A 25645-nucleotide genomic window follows, 5' to 3' on the forward strand; every position below is an offset into this window, starting at 1 on the left:
CCGGGGGCATGCTGGCCTGCCATGTCTCCTCTGATCTCTCCTCGAATATATGCTCTTAACCACATTATATGGCCATATTTACTTAATAATAAAAAATCGTTGTAATGTTCGTAAGCAGGTAAACTGAAGAAATTTGTTTATATAGAGATAAATATTCCCGCCGCAGAGGTATAACATGTGGCACCTGAGGGTTAGTGGCCATGTTGAATGTTTGTGTTCGCAGGTGAATTACAGGGAGCTCCTCGGGTCTTGGTGGATTACACAGGTAATCATGTGACAGATCTTTCACTTTGGATTATTAAACGTCCTCTAACGAATGTGGATGAATAAGGATCAAAAAGAATTGGTAGGTGCTCATTTATGACGTTAAATATTTTAAATAGCAGCTCTTTTTCCATCACTACTGCTATGTATGTCAAGTGAAAATTCTCACGTTCTTTAGTGCGCAGCTTCCTGTTGTAATATTCCCGGTCCTTCGGGGAGCCAGGTGTCACGCTTAACATGTGGGCTGCACAAGATACCGTTTGCGTGGTTCATTTTAGAAAGATTATTAAGGAAATGAGACGAACTGTCAGAGGCAGGTCTGGCGGGCAGCGGGTCCAGCACTCTCAAGTACTCGCCTAGTTGTACAAGTTACAGTGTTCGCGTAACTGAACACTTGTTCAACTTACTGGACAAGTGTTCAGTAAGCTGTGGATCTTGTAGTGTGGTTGTGCTTCTTAGGTAGGCTGGGATGCCCTTTCTTATGGTAGGTAACTGTTGGTAATGAATCCCCTAACACTGGATAACTCGATTGTCAGTTCTGTTCTCTACTCTACTTCATACACTGGCAAGTAATTCTGTCCTTTACTCACTTTATACACTAGCAAGCAATTCTGTCCTGTAATTCTAGCCAAAATGCTATGGGTGTTAGTGGCTTTGCAAGAATGTAAAAATACCAATGTTATGTACTCAACCAAACCCAATGTACCTTGTTGTATATAAATAAATAATAAATCTACACACCCTTCATACACTAACAAGTACTTTTGTCATCTATACACACAAGCAAATGGCAGATTACGCCATTTATGCCTAGCCCGAGATTATGCCAGATTATGCCTTATCTTGAGATGATTTCGGAGCTTTTTAGTGTTCCCGCGGCCCGGTCCTTGACCAGGCCTCCACCCCCAGGAAGCAGCCAGTGACAGCTGACTAACACCCAGGTACCTATTTTACTGCTAGGTAACAGGGGCATAGGGTGAAAGAAACTCTGCCTATTGTTTCTCACCGGCGCCTGGGATCGAACCCAGGACCACAGGATCACAAGTCTAGCATGCTGTCCGCTCGGCCGACCGGCTCCCCCAAAGACCGGCCTTGCCCGAAATGCTATGCGTATTAGTGGCTTTAGGTATTGTAGGTACTAGCTCTATCTTTAAATTCAACATTATGTTTGTAACTCATCTTCAATGTATGCACCTTTACCTGAATAAAAAATCTAATCTAATCTAATTATAATGTAGATGAATATTACAAGAAGTTTTAAGGTAATTAAATTCTAGTTGCCGCTCGTGATCTTCATTATACTGTACAGTACTATAAGCATTCAACATGTATTTACTTGAATTTACCAGAGATCCACTAACTGTAATTGCCTCGATTGAGGACAGGAAGCCAGTAACTTGTCAAAGGTCTCTCCATTTGTATTGATGATTTTTTCAAGCTGGATTTTAAAGTTCAGCAGAGTTTAGGCATTTACGGCTTCAGCGGGTCGGTAGTTCCATGAGTTTATAACCCCGTGGGTGAAAAACCATATAATGCTTTCAGTGGCACACTGTGGCTTGAGCTTGAAACCGTTACTCCTTGTCTGCATTACATCTGACCTTTTGAAGAAGATGTCCGAAACAACATCCTCCAAATGATTAAGTACAGTACAGTATTTTGAATGTTTTGATGACATCAGCCCCAACATGGGCAGTTTGCAGTATTTTAGCCCTGTGGCCCCTCAGCCTATTCTGGTATGAGAGTTGATTTAGTTCTGGAATTATTTTTGTTGCTCCGTGTTGAACTTTCTCCCATATAGATACATTATGTCTATCTGAAGATGAGGTCTCAATGCTGCCAAAAATCTCAATTCTGGCATAACTCCTTGAAACATGGGTGATATAATTATCAAAACAGTTGTTCAACAGATATACAATTTATTATTGGGAATTCATTGATGAAAGACATCCTGCAGAATTGGTGTACTGTACTAAGATGGGATTAGCATACATGTATCTCAGAGCCAGGATTCATCAAGCATTTATGTAACAATTTGAGACTTGTATTCTTTCCTCAATCAAGGCAGCTTTGTTTACATGTATTCGAATGCAGAACTTGTCATCCCATTGTTGTTATTCCCATAAAGAATCTCATTGTGTTTCTGAGCTCTTGAACTTTTTAATAGATGTTAACAAAGCTGCTATAATTGAGGAAAGATGTACAGGTTTCATAAGTTGGTGTGTATTCATAAATTCATAACGATGAATTCAGCCCAGGCTTGCAATTTTGGCCATTAAACATAATTCACACCATAGTCTTGGCCTCTGTGGTGCCAAATACTGCCCTTGTTGTAATTTGTGATAATTTTACATGTATTGTACAAGCCATTTTGAAAACCCAGATCTTTATGAATTTTACAATTTTCTTAGGTTGAACCTTACCACTGATTTTCTTGGGACCCATAGTGTGATATATAATAATTTCTTTTATGTTCAAAACCAAAAAGCACATGAATAATTAAATTCTTTACAAGCACTAAGTGGGCGGCTCTGGTAAACTGAGGTGGGGTCAGCCGTGCCACCAGGAACCATGCGATTGGTCGTCCCATACGCATATCAACAAAGTCGCTAGTTGAGGCAAAGGTTGTAAGTCGAGTCACATTTTCCGACAAAATTTACGTCATAACTCAAAAAATTCATAAGTAGGGGCAGTCATATGTCGAGGTGCCACTGTACAGTATCTGAATTTTGGTGCTCGGCTGTCTAATCAGTGTGCACCGAAATTGCACCAAACCAATCAGGTTATTGCCAAAGAACTCTGTCCCCAGCTTGGCTTGGAAAATAAATGATCTCCCAAAAGTGACAAGTAAACTACAGTGGAACCTCTATTAACGAGTGGCTCTATTAACGAGTTTTTCCAGTAACGAGCAAGCCACTCGCAGCAAATTTGTCTCTATTGACGAGCTCGCCTCTATTAACGAGTGAAACCACATGGCGCTTCCTAGCGTCTCGCGGGTTCTCGCAAATTCTCGGACGCCTCCGACGCCAGTGTTGTTGTTCTATCTCACACGACAAGCATCCCTCTGGATTTATTTGAGCTTTTCTTTGGGTTTTTTGTGGTTTTGCGACTACAATTTGTAACACACGATGTCTCCAAAGAAGCTGCTTGCTAAAGATTGTGTTGTCAAGAGGAAGAAAGACACAATTACTGTGGATTAAAAGAAGGAAATTATAGCAAAGCATGAGTGTGGTGTCTGTGTGATTGATCTCACAAGGAAGTATGGCAGGTCCTCATCAACAATTTACACCATTAGTAAGGGAATGAGGAGGTAAGGGAGGATGCTGCCTCTTAAACTGAGATCAAGGAAGTGTTTGGAATGTTTGAAAAGGTGAACGCATTCTTGGAAAAGCTGCCCTGATAAAGCAGTGACAACCCGGTGTATGAAAATGTTTAATTTATCACTTTGTGATAACACTTTATGAAAGTGTTATCACTTTCGCAGGTATATGTCGCTTGAACGTAACACACTTTTTTTCTCTTGAATGCACCCAAACACCGCGCTCAAGCGTCATTTGAGCAAATATTTCTATAAAATTCAATTCTTATCCGATCGACTTGGGGATTGTATACAAGTTTGCCATGAAATTTCCGTTTTCTTTAATAACCACATTGCCTATTTGAGAAAACGGCATTGTATTGTATCTTCGGGGTAAGACTATTATATTGTTGACACAACGAGTGTAATCAACATAGTTTTTTATTTGGTGCTGGCCTAACGCATCCTTGTGTGACATTTGAAATGAAATTTGGGTGAAATTCCCAAGAAGAGAGAGAGTGCCTGACTCAGAGGTGGATTCTCCTTCCACACCATAACCCCTCTCCTCCTTCCCACCTCTCCATCGTCTCCCTCAAGCCAGCAACTACTCTTCATAAGGTAAAGTAAATATTAAAACACTACAACAAAACATTTATATTTACATGTGCAGTATTATATTTACATAAAAAAAAGTCATACAAGTATGGATGTTTTTGGGAGTGGAACGGATTAAATTTATTTCCTTTATTTTAAATGGGGAAATTTGTTTCCAAAGACGAGTTTTCCAGGTAACGAGCTCGGTGCCAGAACGGATTAAACTCGTTAATAGAGGTTCCACTGTATATTGTCTCTCCTGAGCAAATGGGTGATATGGCCAGGAATCAACACAGATACCTGATGCTGGAGTCGTACCTGTCTCCAATGTGAGCAATCCATGATACATTGCCACACACACACACACACACACACACACTTGTGTTTGTTTGAGTCGACATTGTTGGTTTGAGTCGGTTTGAGTTGACATTGTTGGCCTTCTTACTCGATCTGGTGGACATCCCTCGTTTTCTATTTACCTGCGTCAATGTCATTCACTGATCTAGATGGTCCAAGGCTGTTCCAATGATGGAGACTCTGTAATAGCAGAATTTGTAGTTTGTTCTTTCCTCCATGGCTGGGTCTCCCATTTTGAAACCCTGTGACAGTTGTCACTTGTTATAGGAACTGTTGCATTTTTGGGAAACTACATCGACCTTCTATGGTTCTCCTCAGATTTCAGTTGGCAGCTAAGGAGGACAGCGGATTCTTGAATATTATTCTGATCTCCATCTTCCTGGCAAGCTGATCACCATAACAAGTTTAACCTTCAAATTATGGTTATCATAAAAATTGACACCTTGCATGTTATGCTTTTTTCTTATGAAAATGCACAGCAAATATTATTTTGGATGAAAATAGTCACCTTTATTTTGGACTGAGCAGAGGGGTAAATATTCTGAATATCTAGTGGGCCATTTTTGGTAAGCAGAACGAATCAAACGTCAAGTTAAAGGACCTAAAGGATTGCTAATATCAATAATGTTACAAAATGGACTCTGCATTGAAGGCCTCTCAAAAATTAAATTGTAAAGTTTGATAAATTAACTTTACATACTGTACTGCATATGGACTACAACTCGTCTGTCCCAAGAAAACACTTTAAACTTAATGTAGGAAAACATATGATGTGATACTCTTGGAAACTGTTGTTCTACCTAACTGTAAAAACATTCATTTTTATTTTATTATATTTAGCTTATTTTCTCGTTTTTTATTTTTTCTAGCTGGAGGATGCTGACCTTGCGGTGTGAGGCAAGCACCACCAACTTGAGCTGATGCCTGCGGCCAACACTCAAAAGCATCTTGAGCACCTTATGGCCTACCCCCAACATCAGGGCAAGTCTGGCCCCCCACGACCTGGGCCTCACCATGGTCATCCTCCACCTGGTTCATATGGGCCACCCTCTGTACCTCCAACTTCACACGGCTCTCATGCTGGTTACAGTCATCATGGCACTGCTAATCAACTTGGGCCATCAGGTCAACGAGTACTGTCAGGTCCTCATGGCCCTCCCTCACAAAATGGGCCACAAGGTCCTGGACCACAGATTGGGCCAGGTCAGCATCGACCTTCAATGGGATCGGGACAACATGGACAGCCAAGCCAGCATGGGCATCCAGGTACTCACGGAATACCAAATCATCGTGGACCACCTGGTTCCATAGGTCCCCCAGCACCACATAAACCTCCAGGAACCCATGGTCAATATGCACCCCATTTGTCACATTCAAATGTTGTAAATGGTCAACGGAGTCATCTTGATGGCCCTGCAGGTGAAGTACGACAGCCACCAGCTTACCCAGAACCTCCACGTTACCCTGGACCTCATGCATTACTTGAAGAAGTAGACAAACATATTCTACAAACTGGAACACTTAATGGTCCTCAAGTGCAATCAAATAAACAGTATTCTGGGCCTCTTGGACAAGGAGGAGGGGGAGGAGTTGTTGGTGGTAGTAATAATGGCAGTGGAAGCACAAATAATAGTAGTGACATGGTAAGGTTGGAGGAAGAACTTAGTGCACTAAACAGAAGTGAATTATTAAGTAGGGCAGTGAGAGCTGAAAGTGAAACAAGAGAACTTCAGCATACTTTCCATTCTCAGGCTGCAGAGCTAAGACACCTGCGTGATACTCACCAACGTCTCACTGATGACAATCAGGTAATGAAATGGCCGTTTCTTAATTTAGCTTGATTTAACTGATCCATTTGATTTTTTAGTGATACATTCTGGACTGTTTAACTGCTGGTATACTGTACAGTATCAGTATAGGCATCCAAATTCTCACATCCAAGTTAGGCCCTATATTTTCTAATAATTTACACTGCACATTACAATATCTGTATTTTAGTTGTCAAGCATAAACTTCTTAAACTGTTTTTGCTTTTTTGATAATGTACTTGCAGAGGCTTAGCCACTTCTTACAATTGGTTGTCTGATAAATATGAGTGCTGTCTTTGCAAATGAAGTAAAGCAAAATTCCTCAACAATGCATAGTATTTTGCTGAAAATGAACAGCAATCATATATTTGTTTTTGTATTCATATTTATAAATTCTACAGTAGCATTAGTACAGTATTCTACAGTAGCATAGCTTACCTGAAATATATAAAGTAGTTAATCTGGTAGGATTCTTATTCATTTTCTTATTATTTTGCAGTTGGTCTAATCTTGGATGACCTAACAGTGTAGTAAATTGAAACAATACTTGATTTCTTTCTAAAATGTCATAATACTGTACTTCTCTTTTTTTTTTTTTTTTTATTGCTACCAGGCAGGCAAGTATTCCTACTTCGTCCGTTAAAATGTCCAGCCGCCTTCTTCCCAGGCTGCTCCTCTTCTTCCTACCCTCAAATTAACTTTAATACACTGTTCATTAGTCAACCATTATCCACTTTTTGAGCATGCAGATTGTTCAGTTTTACTGCTCTAATTCTTAATTTTTCAAATCCACACATTCATCTAATCTGTACATAAGGGTCAGCACAACCAATTCCTCATGTAGTCATGGCTGCATCTTCTTTCTATCTTGCTAACCAGGGCTTTTACTTCACCAGCCACTTTTTTGTCCCTGACCTACCCTGCTCTCAACTTGCATAAATCCCTTTTTTTATATACAGTATAAATCACTCGCCCTAGATATTTAAACGGATCGATCGATTTCTTGACCATGCACATTTATCTCACAAAAAATTATCTTCTCCATAACTTTTGTTTACATAAAATAAAACCATCTCCATACATTAAGTTTTACATGTATACTCCAGTTGTTATACTCATATTAGGCTTAGTCTATGCACTATGTTTACTCCTTTCCTCTAACATTCTTACATTGACCTTCTTATGACCCTTTCTATATAAAATATATTATGAACACAACCCTGGGGTAAATTTCTATTATCTAACTGATTATTCATTGCACCATTAACTACAGTATTACATACGCACTATTTCTTGCAGATAAATATTTCACAGCATTTAAGCTAGCAGAACTTAGCCATTTCCATGCATAAAGCCCTTATCTAATAGCTTTGTCATATGCTCTACTGTTCTGACTCCCTCAGTAGCTTCCTGGAGCTTAAGACACTGTTACCACAGAGCCTCCCATACATCTCACGTCCCTACAGTGTGAGTACCCTACCAAAAACCAGAACTGCAATCAGGTTCTTTCAAAGAGATGAGTGGAATGTGGGGATCAAAGAGCTATCTAAAACTGAGAAAACTTCCCAGAAAATCACAGGAGAAACAAAACAAACCAACATTTCAACAAATATTAGGAAGGAAATTAAATTAGGAAAACAAGGCAAATGATAGTTGGCAACAGGTTAACAACTAACCATAGCCCAAACTCAACTGACAACTCAGATCACCCAAAGAGTTGGCCTGCCACCCTCCTCACTGGTGCTGACCCATTTGTGCCTCTCCTGTTGAGTCCATTAACTTTGTTGCTCACAGTTACATGTCTTGGTGTTCCTTGGAACATACAGCCCATGTGGAATTGTATGTTGTTTGTTACACTTCACAGTTATTAATTCCATCAACATTGCATGTCCCTAGCTTATTTTGCTCCACTTAGGTTTCAGGAATATCTTCCCTGGTATCAGCTTGTGTTTCTTGACCCTTACTAGTTATCTTAGTGGTTTGAGTTTCGCCTCTATAGGTCTGCTCCGTTTGAGCTGCCCTACATCAGGCTAGTGCTTTGGACCTAGTTGCTAACGTGAGGTCTTTTGTTAAGAAGTTAAGTAGGAAGCTGTGTCTTGTCCTTTTCCCTGGTATGTGCTTGAGTCACGTTAAGTGATTTTTTCTTGTATGTGACTCTGTTGGCCTTTCTGCATTGTCTGTTTGATGAGGTTTTGGGGTTCAGATTGCCACCAACTTTCTGTTTTGCGGTCAAGGTTGCCTGTTGTTATTGGCGAGGCCAGCCAGTCCCTCAGTTCCTGTGTACCCGGGAAGTTTGTTCACTTCAATTAAATATCCTATTAGTCTATTGGTTGGGTCATGATGCATCCCCCACCCAATTTAAAGCAAGACTTTGATGCTGCTTAATTCAAACATATAGGAGGTCTAATATTATGCATAAATGTACTGTTAGGCTTACATGATGTCATTGTTTCATTCTTTTTCTTTCTTGGTTCTGGTTTCAGATGTTTCAGATCAAATGAGAAATATTTCAGTAGTACAAAATATTGTACTGTTGAATAAATCTGTACAGTAGTACAGATTTGTACAATGCAATACTATCTGTACATGTAGATAATATTGTTAGCTGTTTGCATCAGTTGCTACACTGCATGTACTATCATTTGGAAGGATGGATTGGTTAACCCTTAAACTGCGCAACGCGCCTGCAGGCTCACGTCTGGTTTGCGCAACGCGCCTCCGGGTATTTGTATTTTTCACGTTCCATTCAAAACTCCCGCGGCTACATGGGGTTCACATCAGCTTCCTCAGGGCTCTTGTAAACAGACGCCATCTTTAAAAAAATTCGTGGTCCACATTCCCGGGTGTGGGAGCCTCAGTAGTGTGTGAGCAACCAAGGCTGGCGCTCGCAGCATGAGCGCACAGCACTGCTGTTCAGCATGTGACCACAGCATCGCCTAATAATGTCAAAATATATATATAAATTGTATTATTTAGTGTTATATTAGAGCCTGAGTGTGATAATGACTGGGTACAATGTTCAAATATCAGTGATTCAATGCTGTTCACGATGTTCACAGCGCTAGCCACAGCACCAGAGCATTATTTCGTTCATCTAGGAATCTTCAAATGATTTCTTAGGTTCTTTTTCAAAATAAACGTGTGGTCAATTATTCATTTACAGGAATTAGTGACCAGGATTGTGATAATAGCAGGAATGTGGTTATAATTAGCGTTGTGCGTAGTATTGTGGAAGGAGGAATTTTGATGAGGGAGGGAGGGCGAGAATTGAGGTAGCCTCAATTGTGTGTGTGTGGCTGCCACTCTTGTTTTGCTCACCATACTAGCTTAGTGGTTCACTATGGGCAACACATATGTACATGGGTATATATAGTGTGTGTATATAGTGTAAGAACAGCAACAGGAGAATGTTGAGAGGAGCTATTTTGGTGAGGGAGGTGACGTAATCGTAGCGTCGTCTGCTGTGTGATTTTTCATGCAGTGTATGGTGGCCACTGTACTGTTTGGACACAATACCGGCTTACTTGCATAGTTCTGGTAAATAAAACATGTAGATAGGTATATAGAACATATGTAATAAGAACTATAGCAATATGGTGGGAGGAGCAATGTTGGCGAGTAAGATGTTGGAGTGAGGGAGACTGGCTGGGTGTGGCTGCTCTCACTCAAGGTGTTCTGAATGTGTTCATGGCCCATACGAGGCAGCTGCTATTGGCACATACGAGGCAGCTGCTATTGGCACATACGAGGCAGCTGCTATTGGCCCATACGAGGCAGCTGCTATTGGCCCATACGAGGCAGCTGCTATTGGCCCATACGCGGCAGCTGCTATTGGCTCATACGCGGCAGCTGCTATTGGCCCATACGCGGCAGCTGCTATTGGCCCATACGCGGCAGCTGCTATTGGCCCATACGCGGCAGCTGCTATTGGCCCATACGCGGCAGCTGCTATTGGCCCATACGCGGCAGCTGCTATTGGCCCATACGCGGCAGCTGCTATTGGCCCATACGAGGCAGCTGCTATTATCCCATACGCGGCAGCTGCTATTGGCCCATACGAGGCAGCTGCTATTGGCCCATGCGGGGCAGCTGCTATTGGCCCATGCGGGGCAGCTGCTATTGGCCCATGCGGGGCAGCTGCTATTGGCCCATGCGGGGCAGCTGCTATTGGCCCATGCGGGGCAGCTGCTATTGGCCCATGCGGGGCAGCTGCTATTGGCCCATGCGGGGCAGCTGCTATTGGCCCATGCGGGGCAGCTGCTATTGGCCCATGCGGGGCAGCTGCTATTGGCCTATACGAGGCAGCTGATATTGGCCCATACGAGGCAGCTGCTATTGGCCCATACGAAGCAGCTGCTACGCGGTGTTCTGAATGTGTTGATGGTGAATGTATATAGTGTGTGACAGTGTATAGTGTGTAAATAGATTGTATATATACACAAATTAGCATGATACATAGTAAATATGTGCTGCATATGTGTACACAAGTTTCATGCACGTAACACAGTGTCTACGGACAGTACGGATGTTGTACTGCGATATTATAGTGTACGTGTTCATTATACATTGGATTGGCACATAAAAACAATGAAAATGTATTTGGAAAGGTGCGCAAAAAATGAACGAAAATATATTCGCGGCAACTCGCGCGCCCCGCCCCGAGCGCCCCACCGCCCCCGAGAGCTTACGGCACGGGCGCACGGGGAATGATGACGTCACGCCCCAACTTCCGGACCCCATAGCAGCCAAAGTAAGTACAATTTCGACTTTTTTTTTGCATACCCATACTGAGGGAAGGGTTTTTGACACTTCAAAAAGAAAAAAGAATTTTTTCCAGAGAATTTATTTCCTGCGCACTGCGGGGGTGTCACATTTGGAGGCAACGCAGTTAAGGGGTTAATGTTCATATATAGTACATGCCATACAAATTTTTTTAATTCAGATATATTTTTACATTCATCTTTTCTAACAATGTGTAGTTGTTTTATTGTTGAGAAAAATTAAGGTATAGATTTTGAGCACTGTACTGATTCCTATACAGTACTTTGTCCACACTGTTTTCTAAGTGGTTTGAGTTTCAAATACAGTACTGGTATTTGCAGGAGTCTCGTGAGCCAGCCAGGTAAAACATCACGAGTGAAGGATGCTTCTGTCAACCATTGGTGATACTGCAGTTTGTTTTGTCTATTTTGTAAAACACACCATGTAGTTTGATTCTGAGATACCTTAATATGTTTGCAAATTTTCACTAGTTGTAATCCTATATTGCCCTTTACAAAAACCTCAGAGGCACTTGAAACTTTTGAATTTTTCTTTGCTGGCACTTTTGTGCTTTCCTAGCCAATGTTTTTTTTTCTTCTTGGCAGCTCCCACAGATTACACACTGACAACAGGCACCAGCAATGCACTAAATGCCTTTGAGTTCAAGGACCTTTGCAAAGCGACCTTGACTGCTCTAGTGAGTGGGAAGCACATGGGGAATAATAATTTATCCAGTACTAAAAGACACTGCCCCCAAAAAAATTGAAATTAGGGCACAAACTGCTCAACCCTCCTCTGGAAAATGTTTGACAAGTGCTGAACTATCAAAACAAAATTCAGACCATTAGCTAAAAAAAGTATATTTGTCAGATTCTCCCTCCACTACCAAATGGTGGCACATCATACACTGTCCATCATGCACAAACCTGGTATATGGACAGTCACACTCGGTGACCTACGGTGCCTGAGTCTCGCAGACAAGTGTTCAGCTTTCCTTTGGTCTAATTGGTCCAGGCATTTGGAATCACGTTTAAAATGTTACGCGAGAGAGTAAACTGTTCACAATGCATGCTTCTTGCCATCATATCTGCCTCAACTTGGCCTCAGGATTCCCTTTTCTGTCCCTGTCATCAATGACTGCCCAACCACTTGGGGTGGATGGTATAGTGACAGCTTTGCTTCATGCAAATTGTTCACAAGACTAGTAAGAAACTGTTAACAATTAATGGAGACAATTTTCTTGTTGCGTGTTATGGTAATTCCTTCAAACTTCTCCTTTTCAATTGCCTTTTGAGCTTCTAAAGTTCTAGTGCCAGGTTTCTCTTTTAGTCCATGCACTGACCTTAGGCTCCGTTGAATCAGTTTGTTTGCATACACAATCGGAGTACTGTAGTGTGTTTCTTTGTAGACCCACTGACAGTAAACCAAGTTCACACAATGTGTTGTACATTAGAGCTAAATCCAATAGAAAATCCAATAAATCTAAATCCAATCCAATGTTTTGAAGTTACCATTTTCAACAGACCTTCATAGTTTTTCTATCACTTCCAAATTTTGTTTCATCTTTCACAGCTTTTTCAAAGTACAAACAAAGTGCTTCATAATTTTTCCACACAGCTGAAATTGTTCGAAATGAGCTGGCCGCCACCTGGTGCTCAGAACACGACCTATTTTGCAAATCTGTTGTTCAAGTTGAGAGGCACATTCGGAAGGGATGTGCATCAGACTTCTTTTGCTTTAGAGGCAATCTGCTGTAAACTGAGTACAATTTGTTCATAAATGCTTGAAAATTATTAATTCCATGACTTCTCTCACTGAATCACCTACTGTAAGTTCTAAACTGTGATTAAGACAGTGCCAGATTTTTATATCAGGGTAATCTTGAAAATTGTTGCAACGCCAAATTTGACACCCAAGTATGACACTTCCCCTCACTACCAAATGCTACAAGGTTCTGCTTCAAATATAAGTCATCAAACCCATGATAATTGAGACAGCTCAATTGGTGCCTAGCAATAGTTGCTGCTTTCTGATCAGGTAGTTCAATTAGACTGAAGAACATTTATTTATTTATTTATTTATTTATTTATTTATTTATGCATATACAAGAATGTACATAAGGAATGTGAGGATACAAATATGGTAATTACAGTCTTGTAAAGCCACTAGCACGCGCAGCGTTTCGGGCAGGTCCTTAATCTAAGAAAATTTTAAGGAGGTAAATACTTGCAAAATTATAGACAAAAAATGATAACAGATTACATGAAATGAAAAAAAAAGATGAGAGAAAATTGTACAGTATATTAAAGCACATAGGTAGTTAAGATTGATTGCAATGACAGCTTGAATGGTAGTTGACAAAAAAAATTGGTAGGCATAATACAGCAGAAACAATATAAGATTGGTTGCAATGACAGCTTGAATGGTAGTTGACAAAAATTGGTAGTCACAATACAGCATATGGCTAGCACATAAAAGAAGACAGCAATGAACATAATGATAAGGTTGTTTGAAATTACATAAAAATTAGGAGATTGGGTAACACTAGGTACAGAGCAAATTTAAAGCTCAGTGTAGGAAACTAAGAAGATGAAGTTAGGTACTTTTTGGTTTTGCTTTTAAATAAGGCAAAAGTTTTACAGTTTTTCAATTCACTAGGGAGTGAGTTCCATAAACTAGGTCCCTTAATTTGCATAGAGTGTTTACACAGATTAAGTTTGACCCTGGGGATATCAAAGAGATATTTATTTCTGGTGTGGTGATAATGGGTCCTATTACATCTGTCCAGGGAGAGTTTCAGAGCATGGTTTGCATTTAAGAACAGGGTTTTGTAAATGTAGTTGACACAAGAGAATGTGTGGAGGGAGTTAATATTTAGCAAGTTTAGGGATTTAAACAAGGGAGCTGAGTGTTGTCTGAAAGCTGAGTTAGTTATCATTCTGATAGCAGATTTTTGCTGTGTGATGATGGGCTTAAGGTGGTTTGCAGTGGTAGACCCCCATGCACAGATACCATAATTAAGATAGGGGTAAATTAGTGCATAATATAGTGAGAGGAGAGCAGAGTTAGGAACATAATATCTGATTTTGGAGAGTATACCAACTGTCTTAGAGACTTTCTTAGTTATGTGTTGAATGTGGGTGCTGAAGTTGAGTCTCTTGTCTAGGAATAGGCCAAGAAACTTGCCATCATCTTTATTACTGATGTTAATGTTGTCTATCTGTAGCTGAATTGCATTTGATGATTTGCTTCCAAATAAGATGTAGTAAGTCTTTTCGATGTTTAATGTTAGTTTGTTCGTTGACATCTATAAGTAGACTTTTTTTAATTCATTATTCACAACATTATTTAGTGTATGTGGGTTGAGGTTTGAATAGATAAGAGTAGTATCGTCAGCAAACAGTATAGGTTTGAGAATATTAGAGACATTAGGCAGATCGTTTATATATATAAGAAATAGAAGAGGTCCTAACATGAAATGGAGATTACCTTCCTTATCACTTAAACATTTCAAATAAACTATTAAGGTTGTTTTAATGCTCAGGCTTGTTGATTCATTAATGAGAACAGAAATTTTGCCATTTATCTGCTTGATATGCTAGCAACTTTTCTTTTTCATATTATTAATGGATATGTGATTAATTATCTCTGTGGCACTAGTGTGGGAATGCAGTCCCATTCCAATGTCAACACCATTTTGCTTTTGTAGTTGCAGTAAGCCAAAGTGAATAGAGTATGATCTGTCATTCTGAGCTAAATAATATGCATAACGCAAAATTAAACAAGTTGTCTTTGGATGCGAAGCATTCGTGGCATCACACAATTTTCCAAGAGCATCTTCATTAGCTACATTTTTAACACGTGTAGCACTGCAGCATTTTAAAATGTAAAATTCTGAGGGACTTCAGGAGTGTACTTCGATCTGCTCCATAATAGGATACTTGATACATCTGCCACTCATTTGATGGCCTTATCTTGAGGTTATCTTGAGATGATTTCGGGGCTTTTAGTGTCCCCGCGGCCCGGTCCTCGACCAGGCCTCCACCCCCAGGAAGCAGCCCGTGACAGCTGACTAACTCCCAGGTACCTATTTACTGCTAGGTAACAGGGGCATTCAGGGTGAAAGAAACTTTGCCCATTTGTTTCTGCCTCGTGCGGGAATCGAACCCGCGCCACAGAATTACGAGTCCTGCGCGCTATCCACCAGGCTACGAGGCCCCTTAACCTCTTAGAAGTGAAAAGTGTTACTGCATATTGCTTATGTTTGCACATACTTTACACCCAAGTTTATCATCCCTGAAGTCTAACTATGGATAGGTTTCCATTTTTTCTTCCACATTTCTTTAGTCCAAACACGTGAACGGGGATACAGGTTAGACTTCAAAGCACCATTACTTTCTGAATTGCCCATGGATCCAGTTTAAAAATTTGAACTATAAGCAGTCAAAACACAACTTTTGCCACTTTTACTGTTATCATTATTAGTCTCTTGTACGTTATTCTTTTTACACTCATCATTTTGTTTAAAAAACTAAGATGAGTCATGTTTGGATAAAAAATAAAAAGTCTTGTGACTAGTCTAAAATAAACAGTAAACTTGTGTTAATTTTGGGGAAGATAACATTCTCACTGCAGTGCTTATAAATTATTTTCATTCATTTGTGCATATTTGGATTGCTGGGTAAATTAAAACTCATTCTGCAATGTAAAAAGAGAGATTAAGGCAATTACAATACGTACTACTATTTAAGTTTGAATTACAATTACCATAGATTCTTAGAGCTACTGTATAACAAAATTTGCCATTTTCTTGCACAGACATTACCGAGTGTTTATCTCCAGAGTCAGCATTTGTAATACTGTTCATGAATGCATTAATTTATTAAATGTATTAATGTCAATGATTCCAGAATACATTTATGAGAGAGACAGCAGATCTTAATTTAAGAGTGCAACTCTGAGTCTGTGTGTCAGAAAGGCATTTTCATATTGACCAAAAGCAATGTTTCTTCCTGAAAATGATAAATAATTGTCTTATAGACTTTATAGACTTCTGTTATTAGATACTTAACAGACTTGACAGAATCCATTGTGTATGCTCCTAATCCATACTATAAAATAGATATAGACTTCATAAAACTTTTCACGTGATATTTGTGTGTTTTTTGGAAATGGCTTGGCAAATAGATCTTGTTACTCCACTGTTACTCAGCATTCTTCTAAAAGTAAGTCTACAGATAATAGTGATTCTTCTTACACAGGAACTGCGTGATCTCTGTTGTTTTCTTGATGACGATAGACAGAAGGGAAGAAAACTAGCACGAGAGTGGCAACGCTTTGGACGCTACACTGCATCTGTTATGCGGCAAGAAGTCACAGCCTACCAGAATAAGCTACGAGAACTGGATGCTAAACAACAAGAACTTATTAAGGATAACTTGGAGTTAAAGGTGACAAAATGATCAATCCTATTTTGATATTATTAAAAATTTAAACTATGTTTATCTATTGTTGATATTGAAAAAAATCAAGATATATTTTTAATTCAGAAAATAAGGTGTTTAGCTTTGTTGATGTTGTAAGATTTTTTGCTAAATAATTTAAGAATGGTTTGAATCTGATTAATTTATATATCTAGACATAAGCATTGTTCCGCTTTAAAAGACAGGATCTAAAATGGTAATAATGTAGTGTCATTCCATGACAGTCATAAATCTCTACACAAATGTGGTTGAATACCATGATCATACATATTCTTCACTCCAGTGTGAACCTCAAATTACAGTTACCTCTTGCAATTTGTATTACTCTTCATCTTATAATTGCTCTTTCTCCATTCCTTATTGCATTACTATTATTTTTAAGATTCTACAAAATTATCTTGCATTCTCATGCTAGTTATGTTCATACACAGGAATTATGTTTATATTTGGATGAGGAGCGAAATAATGCCGCATGCAGTCACTGTGGGCATCCTCTTATTACCCGGGATGATGGTGATGGCTCCTCCTCATCAACTAATGCAGATGAGCCCTCAGGACCCCCACATCCTCCTACTCAAGCCCCTCCTCAGCCTCCTGCACCTCCACCAACTGATATTCCCTTAGCACGGTCGTCTTCAAGAGAGAGACTATTGGAAGACACACTCAACCGTCAGAGGTCTCCTATGAATGGTAAATATTTGTTTGTATGGAAATGTTTCATATCAGGTGTGCACTTATATTCTGGTTCAAATCAACATTAGCATCTTGGATGGTTGCTGAAAAATGTGGTAAAAAAAATTAAATGTGGTATTTGGGGATCAGGAAAAAGTTTGAGAGAATGAGAAGCAATTGGAATGCTGTGGGATATAAAGTACTGTACCTTGTCAGGGACAGGGAGCGCTTAGCTTGTGTCCTCGTTAAAATATTTGTTGTGTGGAAGTAACTCGTCATCATCATCAGCGTGTTTTTCATCTTCATGGTTTTGGAAGTCATTAGTCTGGAGAAGACACGATGGTAATGCAGTGCAGGAAATGGGTGTTAAATATATTCAGACACTCAAAGGGGGATACCCATTCAAACTACTGTACTTCTGTGAACTCAGCATCACCACACTTGAACACCACTTTACTCAAAGAAATAAGTCCATAGCAGTACTGTATCACCACTCTTTCATAGATTAGTTATAAAGCTCTCCTTGCGAGTTATTGTTAACAAAAACATCACTCGCTCACTCTCATAACAAACTACTTTCACTCAACATCATCCCTTACAACAGTGCAGTTCATTATAAATCCATGCTTTCTAGCACTAACTCATCAAATCACTCCTTGGCCTTTCTTTCCTAACTTCAGATTTACTCACATACCATTCTATCATTATTTAGCAGAAAACATGCAATGTTGTTACAGTATAAGGAATCCTGTACTCATTATGTACATCTGTAACTTCTTCACTTCCACTCGTAGAAAAATAAAATAAATATATATACTGTATATAAATGAATTTTGTAGGTTACCTGTTGTTTTGTCTCAATTCAATTGAACACACTTTCCTTGCAATGCTCTTCCCTCCCTTCTAGGTGAGTGCCTCCCCACCCAGAAAAGTGGGAAATGTGGTAAGGAGGATGATTGCCTTGAAGTATGGAAGAACAAATTCTTCCAAGTACCCTATCAAGGTAGTAGCTTAGGTGTATTTGTTTTGATTCATTAACAACTATATTAGTAAACATGCATGAACACACACACATGCATTTATAAACATACATATAAATATACACATAATGTATGTGCAATGTATATGTACACATACATGAACATAATGAATGTACATTATATAATGAATGTTTGTGTGTACATACACTGCATATACAGTACAAGCACTCATCTATACAGTACATGCATGTATACACATGCATGTCTATGAAATTTCAATACAGATAAATAATTTGTGATAAACTATGCAGCAGGCACATAAACCATTTTAGTATCTAGACTGACTGGATTCCCCTTATAGGATTTTTTGGTTTTAGATAAATTAATGTAATTTTTGTTAACATTGCAACAATTGGGGTCTTTGATGCATCAGATTGGACATTGGCTTCATGTACTGGAAAACCCCATTATTGAGAAGTTATAAAACTTGTGTAGTGGAGGGGCCTGACAGCTGAGTGGACAGCACATCGGATTCGCAGTCCTGAGGTTCTGGTTTCTATCCCCAGTTGAGGCGGAAACAATTGGGTAGAGTTTCTTTCACCCTGATGTTCCTGTTCACCTAGTAGTAAATAGGTACCTGGGAGTTAGACAGCTGCTACAGGCTGCTTCCTGGGGAGGGGGGGTTGTAACAACAAAAAGGAGGTCTGATCGAGGACTGGGCCGCAGAGACGCTAAGCCCCGAAATCAACTCAAGATAACCTCAAGATCTCAAGATAGATGTATGAAGAGTGTATAGAAAATAGGACTTGTATTATGGAGGTAAGGGAAAATAAAACTTGTGTAGTGGAGGAAAACCAACAGAAATACAATTTTTTTTTTTTTTTTTTTTGGCTAATGTCTCATTTCTTTTTTTTTTTGGAAGGTGTTCTGCTTCCTCGTGGATATTGCATCCCTTGGCTAAAACTGAAACAACTGTCCATCTTCAAGGGAAAGTTGTACCACTGTTTAATGCCTCACATTGTTAGAATGTCACCTACTAGCCTTGCCTATGCTGTCTTTTTGCTTCTCTCACCACCTCTCTCCATTTCCGTCTACACATAATCAGCCCATATACACTATTTTATCCTAAATAAAGTAACCATAACAATAAAGAGTTTTGTAATATCAGGAAGGCATAAATAAAGAAATGTGTGTGTAACAAGTGGTGATGGACCTGAACTGTGTGGTAAGGAACCTTAGCTCCAACAGAAAATAAACCAATCCTAGCTTGCTCATCTTAAATAAAGGTTCATTAATGTGAAAATTAATAAAAAATTTGTGAAAAGTAATGTTCAGCGGTGTTATTGATAGATGCTTGAAACACCCCCACTGCCTTCAGGGCTTACCTTTCCTCTCTCAGCTACTCACTGTTTATCCAGATCTGTGAACATGTTTACCTGTGAACATCTTCTAGCATACATTAGTCTGGATAAACTGGATTGAATTATATTGTGCATGCTGCCAAAATGATTACTCCAAATGCATACTGGTAAATACTGTGATTACCCTTGCCAGGCCATAAATGAGGGAAGGGAGAGACTGGCAAATTCTTAATTCAGGCCAGAATGAGTGCCATGATTTACATTCATATACACTCGGAACTGCATCTAAGCAGCACTTGGATTCAGATTTGCCACCAAGCCAGACTACCAAACAGTTACGTGACCACCTGGTTACTATCCCAATACAATACTAAATGGCAGGGTCTTAGTGAGTTGGTTTATAAGTTGAAATGCCTGGTGAACCTATCTGATTATTTAGTTATGGAGACATTTGCTTCATTCTGAGACTTCATTTCATGTGCACATTCATGCTTTGGTGGACATTATTATTATTATTATTATTGGGATTTTTTATATTTTTTTCACGTTGTATAAAGTATATACAGTATAAGAATAATTGAGTTTTCTCTTGCATATTTTTTGTTTTGCAGAACAAGTTTTATCATACATCCGATCATTAGAAGCACGTGTGATGATGCTAGAGACTGAGAAGCAGCAACTTGGAGAAGAACTTAACAAGATAGACCGTATACATCCAGAAGGGGAAGGTATCGAAGCTATAGACTTAAACATAGGTTTGCACAACCTCTCAAAGGAAAAATCTTTGGGATCTAGACCCCTTCAACCACCACCATATTCCCTTTCACATCACCTAAGAGCTGTTGGTCTGGGACTCACAAGAACTCCATTGGGACCAGGTAAGGTTTATTATATCATTTTAAAGTCTGTTCTCCTGTAATAATCATGGAAATGGCTTTTCTATACATTGAGACCTCCAGAATTTTAGTATATCATTCCAGATGCATTCTGGCTTTGTAAATAATTTGGAAAGAGATAACTTTTTAAAATAGAGAAGATAGGATAAGTGGATATCAATTAAGCTGGTTATACATTGAGTTATAGAAATATAATGAAATTTTTGTTGCTTGTGCTGGTGAATGGGTCATTAGCAAGTGAATGCATTAAGAGACGAGGTTTTTGTAACCACTCACATTCATGTTTAAGAAAAAATGTGACAGAACTAGAACATTAAGAAATGTAAAAAACTATGACAGGTAAAATGCTAGGAGACTGGGCATGTGCAAAATGCTAGAAAACTGGGCGTAAAGATCTAAATATAACTTCTTAGTAAACACTTGTTAGTAATCACACTATCACTCCCACAGCACACTTATAATACTGTACCACACTATCACTCCTCCCCTCCCTCTTCCCCCCTGCTACTACAGCTGCCTATGCTCATTACACCAACCTGCATTCTTTGTGCTTTCTGTATTCCTTATACTCATTGTACTTCCTATATTCAATGCTCCACTCTGCTTTTATTATACCACTGTTCATATTCTAAGATGTGCCATCTTTGACATACCTTACTAGATTACCCACATATTCAAAACATGGCTAGTATGTGTTTAGTATCCCAAGAGTCTTGAGCTAAATTATTACATATTTATTATGCTTATTCTTTGTTGGATATATATGCTACATTTATAATGTGTCTAATAGGTTCTACAGAAAGTGATGATGATCTCTTGGAAGGGCCACCACCTCCATTGGTGTCTCGGCCAACATCTGTCGCAGCAGCAATGAGAGTATTGGAGGTACAGGAACAGCTTGAAGGAGCTTCACATCCTCCTTCAGGACCTCCGCCTTCTCAAGGACCTCCACCACAAACTCAACAAGGCTCCAGTGGTCATCCAACACCACAAGATGCAGCATTGGCTGATGGTGAAAAGGCACTTCTCAGACAAATGTGCAATGTAAGTTTATGCAACCTGTCCTCACTTAATTCATCACATTTTTATGCTATCAACCTATAGTTATATTTTTATGCTATCAACATCAGTATTCTGGTGCTTTAATGAAATTAAAAGCACTGCAATATTGATGCACTCATGAATTGATGAGCATTTGTCTCATTAAGTTAGCTAGGTTGCCTGTATTAATTCACTTCTGGTTTGGCAAAAAAAATTCATATCTAATGCTTGACAAATCATGAAAACAGGCTGGTTTGCAAGGGATGAAACATTTTTACATTATTTGGTATTCCGTGTTTTAGTTTTGTTCCCATTGCCTTTTCATTTCTTGAGTATTGCGTGAGAATATATTCTAAAAGTAGCTTAAAACTAACAATAATTTTTTGCATATACAGTAAAATGATACACATAATAAGGTTTTCTATTGAAACTAAGCAATCTATCCCTCTCCTTAGTGACTGTTTTTGAAACCAGTGGTTATAGCTAATTATTTTATATTGTACATACAGATGTTATTTGCAATGCATACTGTATTATTATATATTGTGAATATTGTAGATAATTATGGATGAAGATAATCATTATTGATTAGCGATTACATAAAAGGATAAAAATGCATTAAGCAAATATGCACAATTGACTAACTCCAAGGTACTTACTTATTGCTACCCAAGCAGAAGTAAAGTGAATTAAAGCTAAGATGTGGCACTACACGAATAATTTTAGGTATATTTTGAGATTATTAAATGTAATGGATAAAAATGATGAATGTGGTGATTTTAGCAGTGTGGTAATGTAGTGCGAGCAAGAATTATAGACATTAGCCAAGTAATTATAGTGGGCAAACAAAGTACTGTACAGTATATACAAAAATACGTTCCTCCGCTTTCTTTTTCATCCATCCTTCTCTTATACCACCTGTGCTGCCAACACAACCACCAGCACCCCCCCCCCCTCCCCCCCGTACTCACATAAACTCTGTTTGTCATACCAGCTTGCAGATATTCAACCAATTTCTACTTGCTACACTTCCTACAGCACTGTAATCATTGTAGCTTCTGTACTCATTGTACCACCCTGTTCGTATCCTAACGCATGGCTGTTCATGGAGACTTTTATTATACCTATCTGCATGTGGTTGAGACATGCTAAAATATGCCAGTAATGAAAAGGTAAGATAGGTCTTGTTAATAAGTGAGGAGGTCCCACCTCATATTGTCTCCCAGATGTCACTCATACTCTCTTCTTGCCTTGAAAAGGTTATACTGTAACTAACTACACTATAATGTTGATTTTTATAATTTTATTTATATCCTTTTACATAAAAATGTTTTGGGTAAATACAAAAGCATAAATGGTATGGTTATGCTGTATTAGACTAGCATTCTGGCACTTTACCATTTTTTGTTTTAATCTGCATACTGCAAAGCCCTAACAACTTCAGTTCCTGGATGTTCCACCTAAGATTTCATCACAAATTGTGTGTTCATATCAGAACTCTTGTTATTACTGTTGTTCTAGTAATATTGGTGTGTGCTATTTTATAAGCATTATTTATTAACACATAACAAATTATTATGAAATATATTGCAACTAGATGATATTTTGATAATGTACTTAAATGTTTGTTTATATTGTGATAGGTGGTGTGGAAAAAGCTGGAAGAAGTGCCAAGTCAGAACAGATAACAAGATATAGGATGCACCTCAAGCATGACACTCGGAAGACAACTAGTGTGCAGTGTCTCCTACCTTTGTGTACTAGTTGTGTGAAAAAAATTGATACACAGCTTCTTCTGGAAAATGGAGGAGTCAAGAGGCTAGTGATCTTTTTATAATTTTGCAGTTGCTATCATCTATTGTGTATATTCTCAACTTGGAATCTCACTTTTCAGGTGCCAATGGTACAAAAATTCCTGATCAAATTTATAACGAAAGTTAATATATTTATATATTATTCTCACTGTTACTGTGTTTCATCACTGATGTCCAATTCAGTATTCTGTTCTGTACTATCATGCTTAACTGTACATAGATTTATATATGTGACAAGGTAATAATTTGCTGCTTTAATGTATAGTGTATATGTAGTTTAATTTTAAGATGTTTCATGTTTATTTTGAATGTGAATGCAGTCACTGTTAAACAGAGGTTACACAAACTTGTGTATGTTACGACTTCTAAAACATCTTTACTAGAAAGTTTAACTGATATTTCCTAAAGGCTAGTTTCTGCTTGCTCCATGGAAATTCTTGTGACATTCCAAATACAAGTACAGAGATTTTACCATACAATAGTGTGAATAAAATGTTGATATAGTTAATACATTATACAGTTTATGTAAAAAAATATGTAGATGGTAAAACATTATCTTTCAATATTTGAAAAAGAGTATATAAATAGTTTTATAGTAATCATTCCCAAAGCAATCACATGGATAGAGATGCTTTTCTCAGGCAGTATATACTGATTTAGCTGTGGATAGGTTGTATTATACCCCACCTCCATCCATCCATCCCACCTTGAAGGTTTAATAGTTAATTTATGGAAGGTAGGAATACCAATTATCATTAATAGGCTATATTTTTGTTATTTTAATTCAGATCAATCATGCCATTAACTTTTAAACTTTAAACTCGGATATGTATAGAACATATGGGTCATGCTTTACATGAATAATGGGTGGATTTCTTTGAAAAGGAATTGAACCCATGATGTAGTAATGTTAATCCAGTATTTCCCTTTGTATGTTGGTGCTCTCCTTTGCCATTTCACTAAATAATAATATTCACAACAAAATACTGTGAACACTTAAGAAGGATAGTGTTTGACAAAACCAGAAGTGCCTAGCCCTCTGATCTTGAAATGTGGTCAATTTTTTTATCTTAATTTTTCTTGTTAATTTGGCTCTTTGAAGACCAGACAGTTTCATATTCTATCTCTTTTGGGGGGCTGTGTTTATACCGTGATTTTGATTTTTGGTCAAAGTTTTTTCCTTATTGACTCAGAAGATATGTGCCTCAGAATGAATACTCTGATTCTTCAGAGGAAGTTTCATGCAGAGTCAGGCATATTGCTTGACCATGCTCATGACGGAAAGTTTTTGATAAAACGTTAAAACTTTTTAGAATGACTTTAGTTATTTATCAGTGTTTGTGAGCTATTGCCAAATGTCATAGACATATCAGCATTGTGATATGATAGTTCAAGGCACTTGCAGGTACTTACCAAAGGGTTTTGGCAAGTTATGTGTACATATATGAAGATTTTTTTTTTTTTTTTTTATAATGTATATGCTTAGGCCTTTCTTCTGCTCTTAATTTGCAAGTCAACCAACATAGAAATTTTAATAAAATTATATTTTTAATCATTCGGTGTATTGAGATATTATATTTATTTATTCACCATTATTAAATAAATACAATTACCATTGTTGTCTTAAAAATTTTCAGTTTATCCCCAAATGAAACTGCTGACTTAAAAATATATACAGTACCCAGTACATGTATTGCCCTTGCAATATGTTAGCATCATAATGGGCATCATATGTTGCCCATTATGACTTTGTCTGTTTGGGATAATGTGATTTGTTTCCACATTTGTTTCACCACAAAATCTATTTGCCTATACACACACAAATCACAATTGCATGATGCATCAAATGAACAAATCCGCAAGGGCAGACTATGGCGCGTCTGGCATCATCCCGGACGTAGATTCGAACCCTCATCACGGCCCTTGTGGATTTGTTCCATTTGCCTTAATCAAAATTAAAACAAATAAGAATCTCCGAAAACTGGAAATATTGTAACAATATATCATCTGCCCAAATGACATTAAATTGAAAAAATACTGTGCAATATGCTCGTGACTGTGTTCCAGAAGGTTGCTGGTGTGTGAGAATGGCAAGAGTTGACTTGGTGCATATACAATTCTAAAAATTGTATGGCTGAAAGTTTTTACTGTATAGAAGACTCTTATTCAGATTTTGGGGATAGACTTATAGATGTAGAGGACAAAATCTGATACAGTTGTGGTTGCTGTTGATTTTGGTACTGCAATCTACTGCAACAAAGTTTGTATTTGTGCATGTTCTTTTTATAAATGCTTTTGGGTGCATATTGCAAGTATTTT

The 25645-nt window shown here is 38.4% G+C and overlaps 1 protein-coding gene across 6 annotated transcripts; it reads left to right on the forward strand.

Annotated features, from left to right (window-relative positions):
• LOC123746907 (coiled-coil domain-containing protein 85C) lies at nucleotides 1-24956 on the forward strand. Of its 6 annotated transcripts, none has more exons than XM_069319590.1 (8): nucleotides 1-118; nucleotides 5380-6318; nucleotides 16341-16529; nucleotides 16994-17252; nucleotides 18142-18237; nucleotides 20187-20453; nucleotides 21262-21515; nucleotides 23156-24956. In XM_069319590.1, exons 2-8 carry the CDS (start codon nucleotides 5431-5433, stop codon nucleotides 23198-23200), a joined length of 1998 nt encoding a protein of 665 aa, XP_069175691.1. In that variant the 5' UTR covers nucleotides 1-118; nucleotides 5380-5430; the 3' UTR covers nucleotides 23201-24956. The 6 variants fall into 6 exon arrangements, with proteins under 6 accessions (XP_069175691.1, XP_045584760.1, XP_069175692.1 ...); XM_045728804.2 differs by lacking the exon at nucleotides 1-118 and adding an exon at nucleotides 161-265; XM_045728803.2 differs by lacking the exon at nucleotides 1-118 and adding an exon at nucleotides 180-346.
• Nucleotides 24957-25645: the final 689 nt, after the last annotated feature.

This window comes from Procambarus clarkii, chromosome 93 (genome assembly GCF_040958095.1).
Source record: "Procambarus clarkii isolate CNS0578487 chromosome 93, FALCON_Pclarkii_2.0, whole genome shotgun sequence".
In the NCBI taxonomy this organism is placed as follows: Eukaryota; Metazoa; Arthropoda; class Malacostraca; order Decapoda; family Cambaridae; genus Procambarus; species Procambarus clarkii.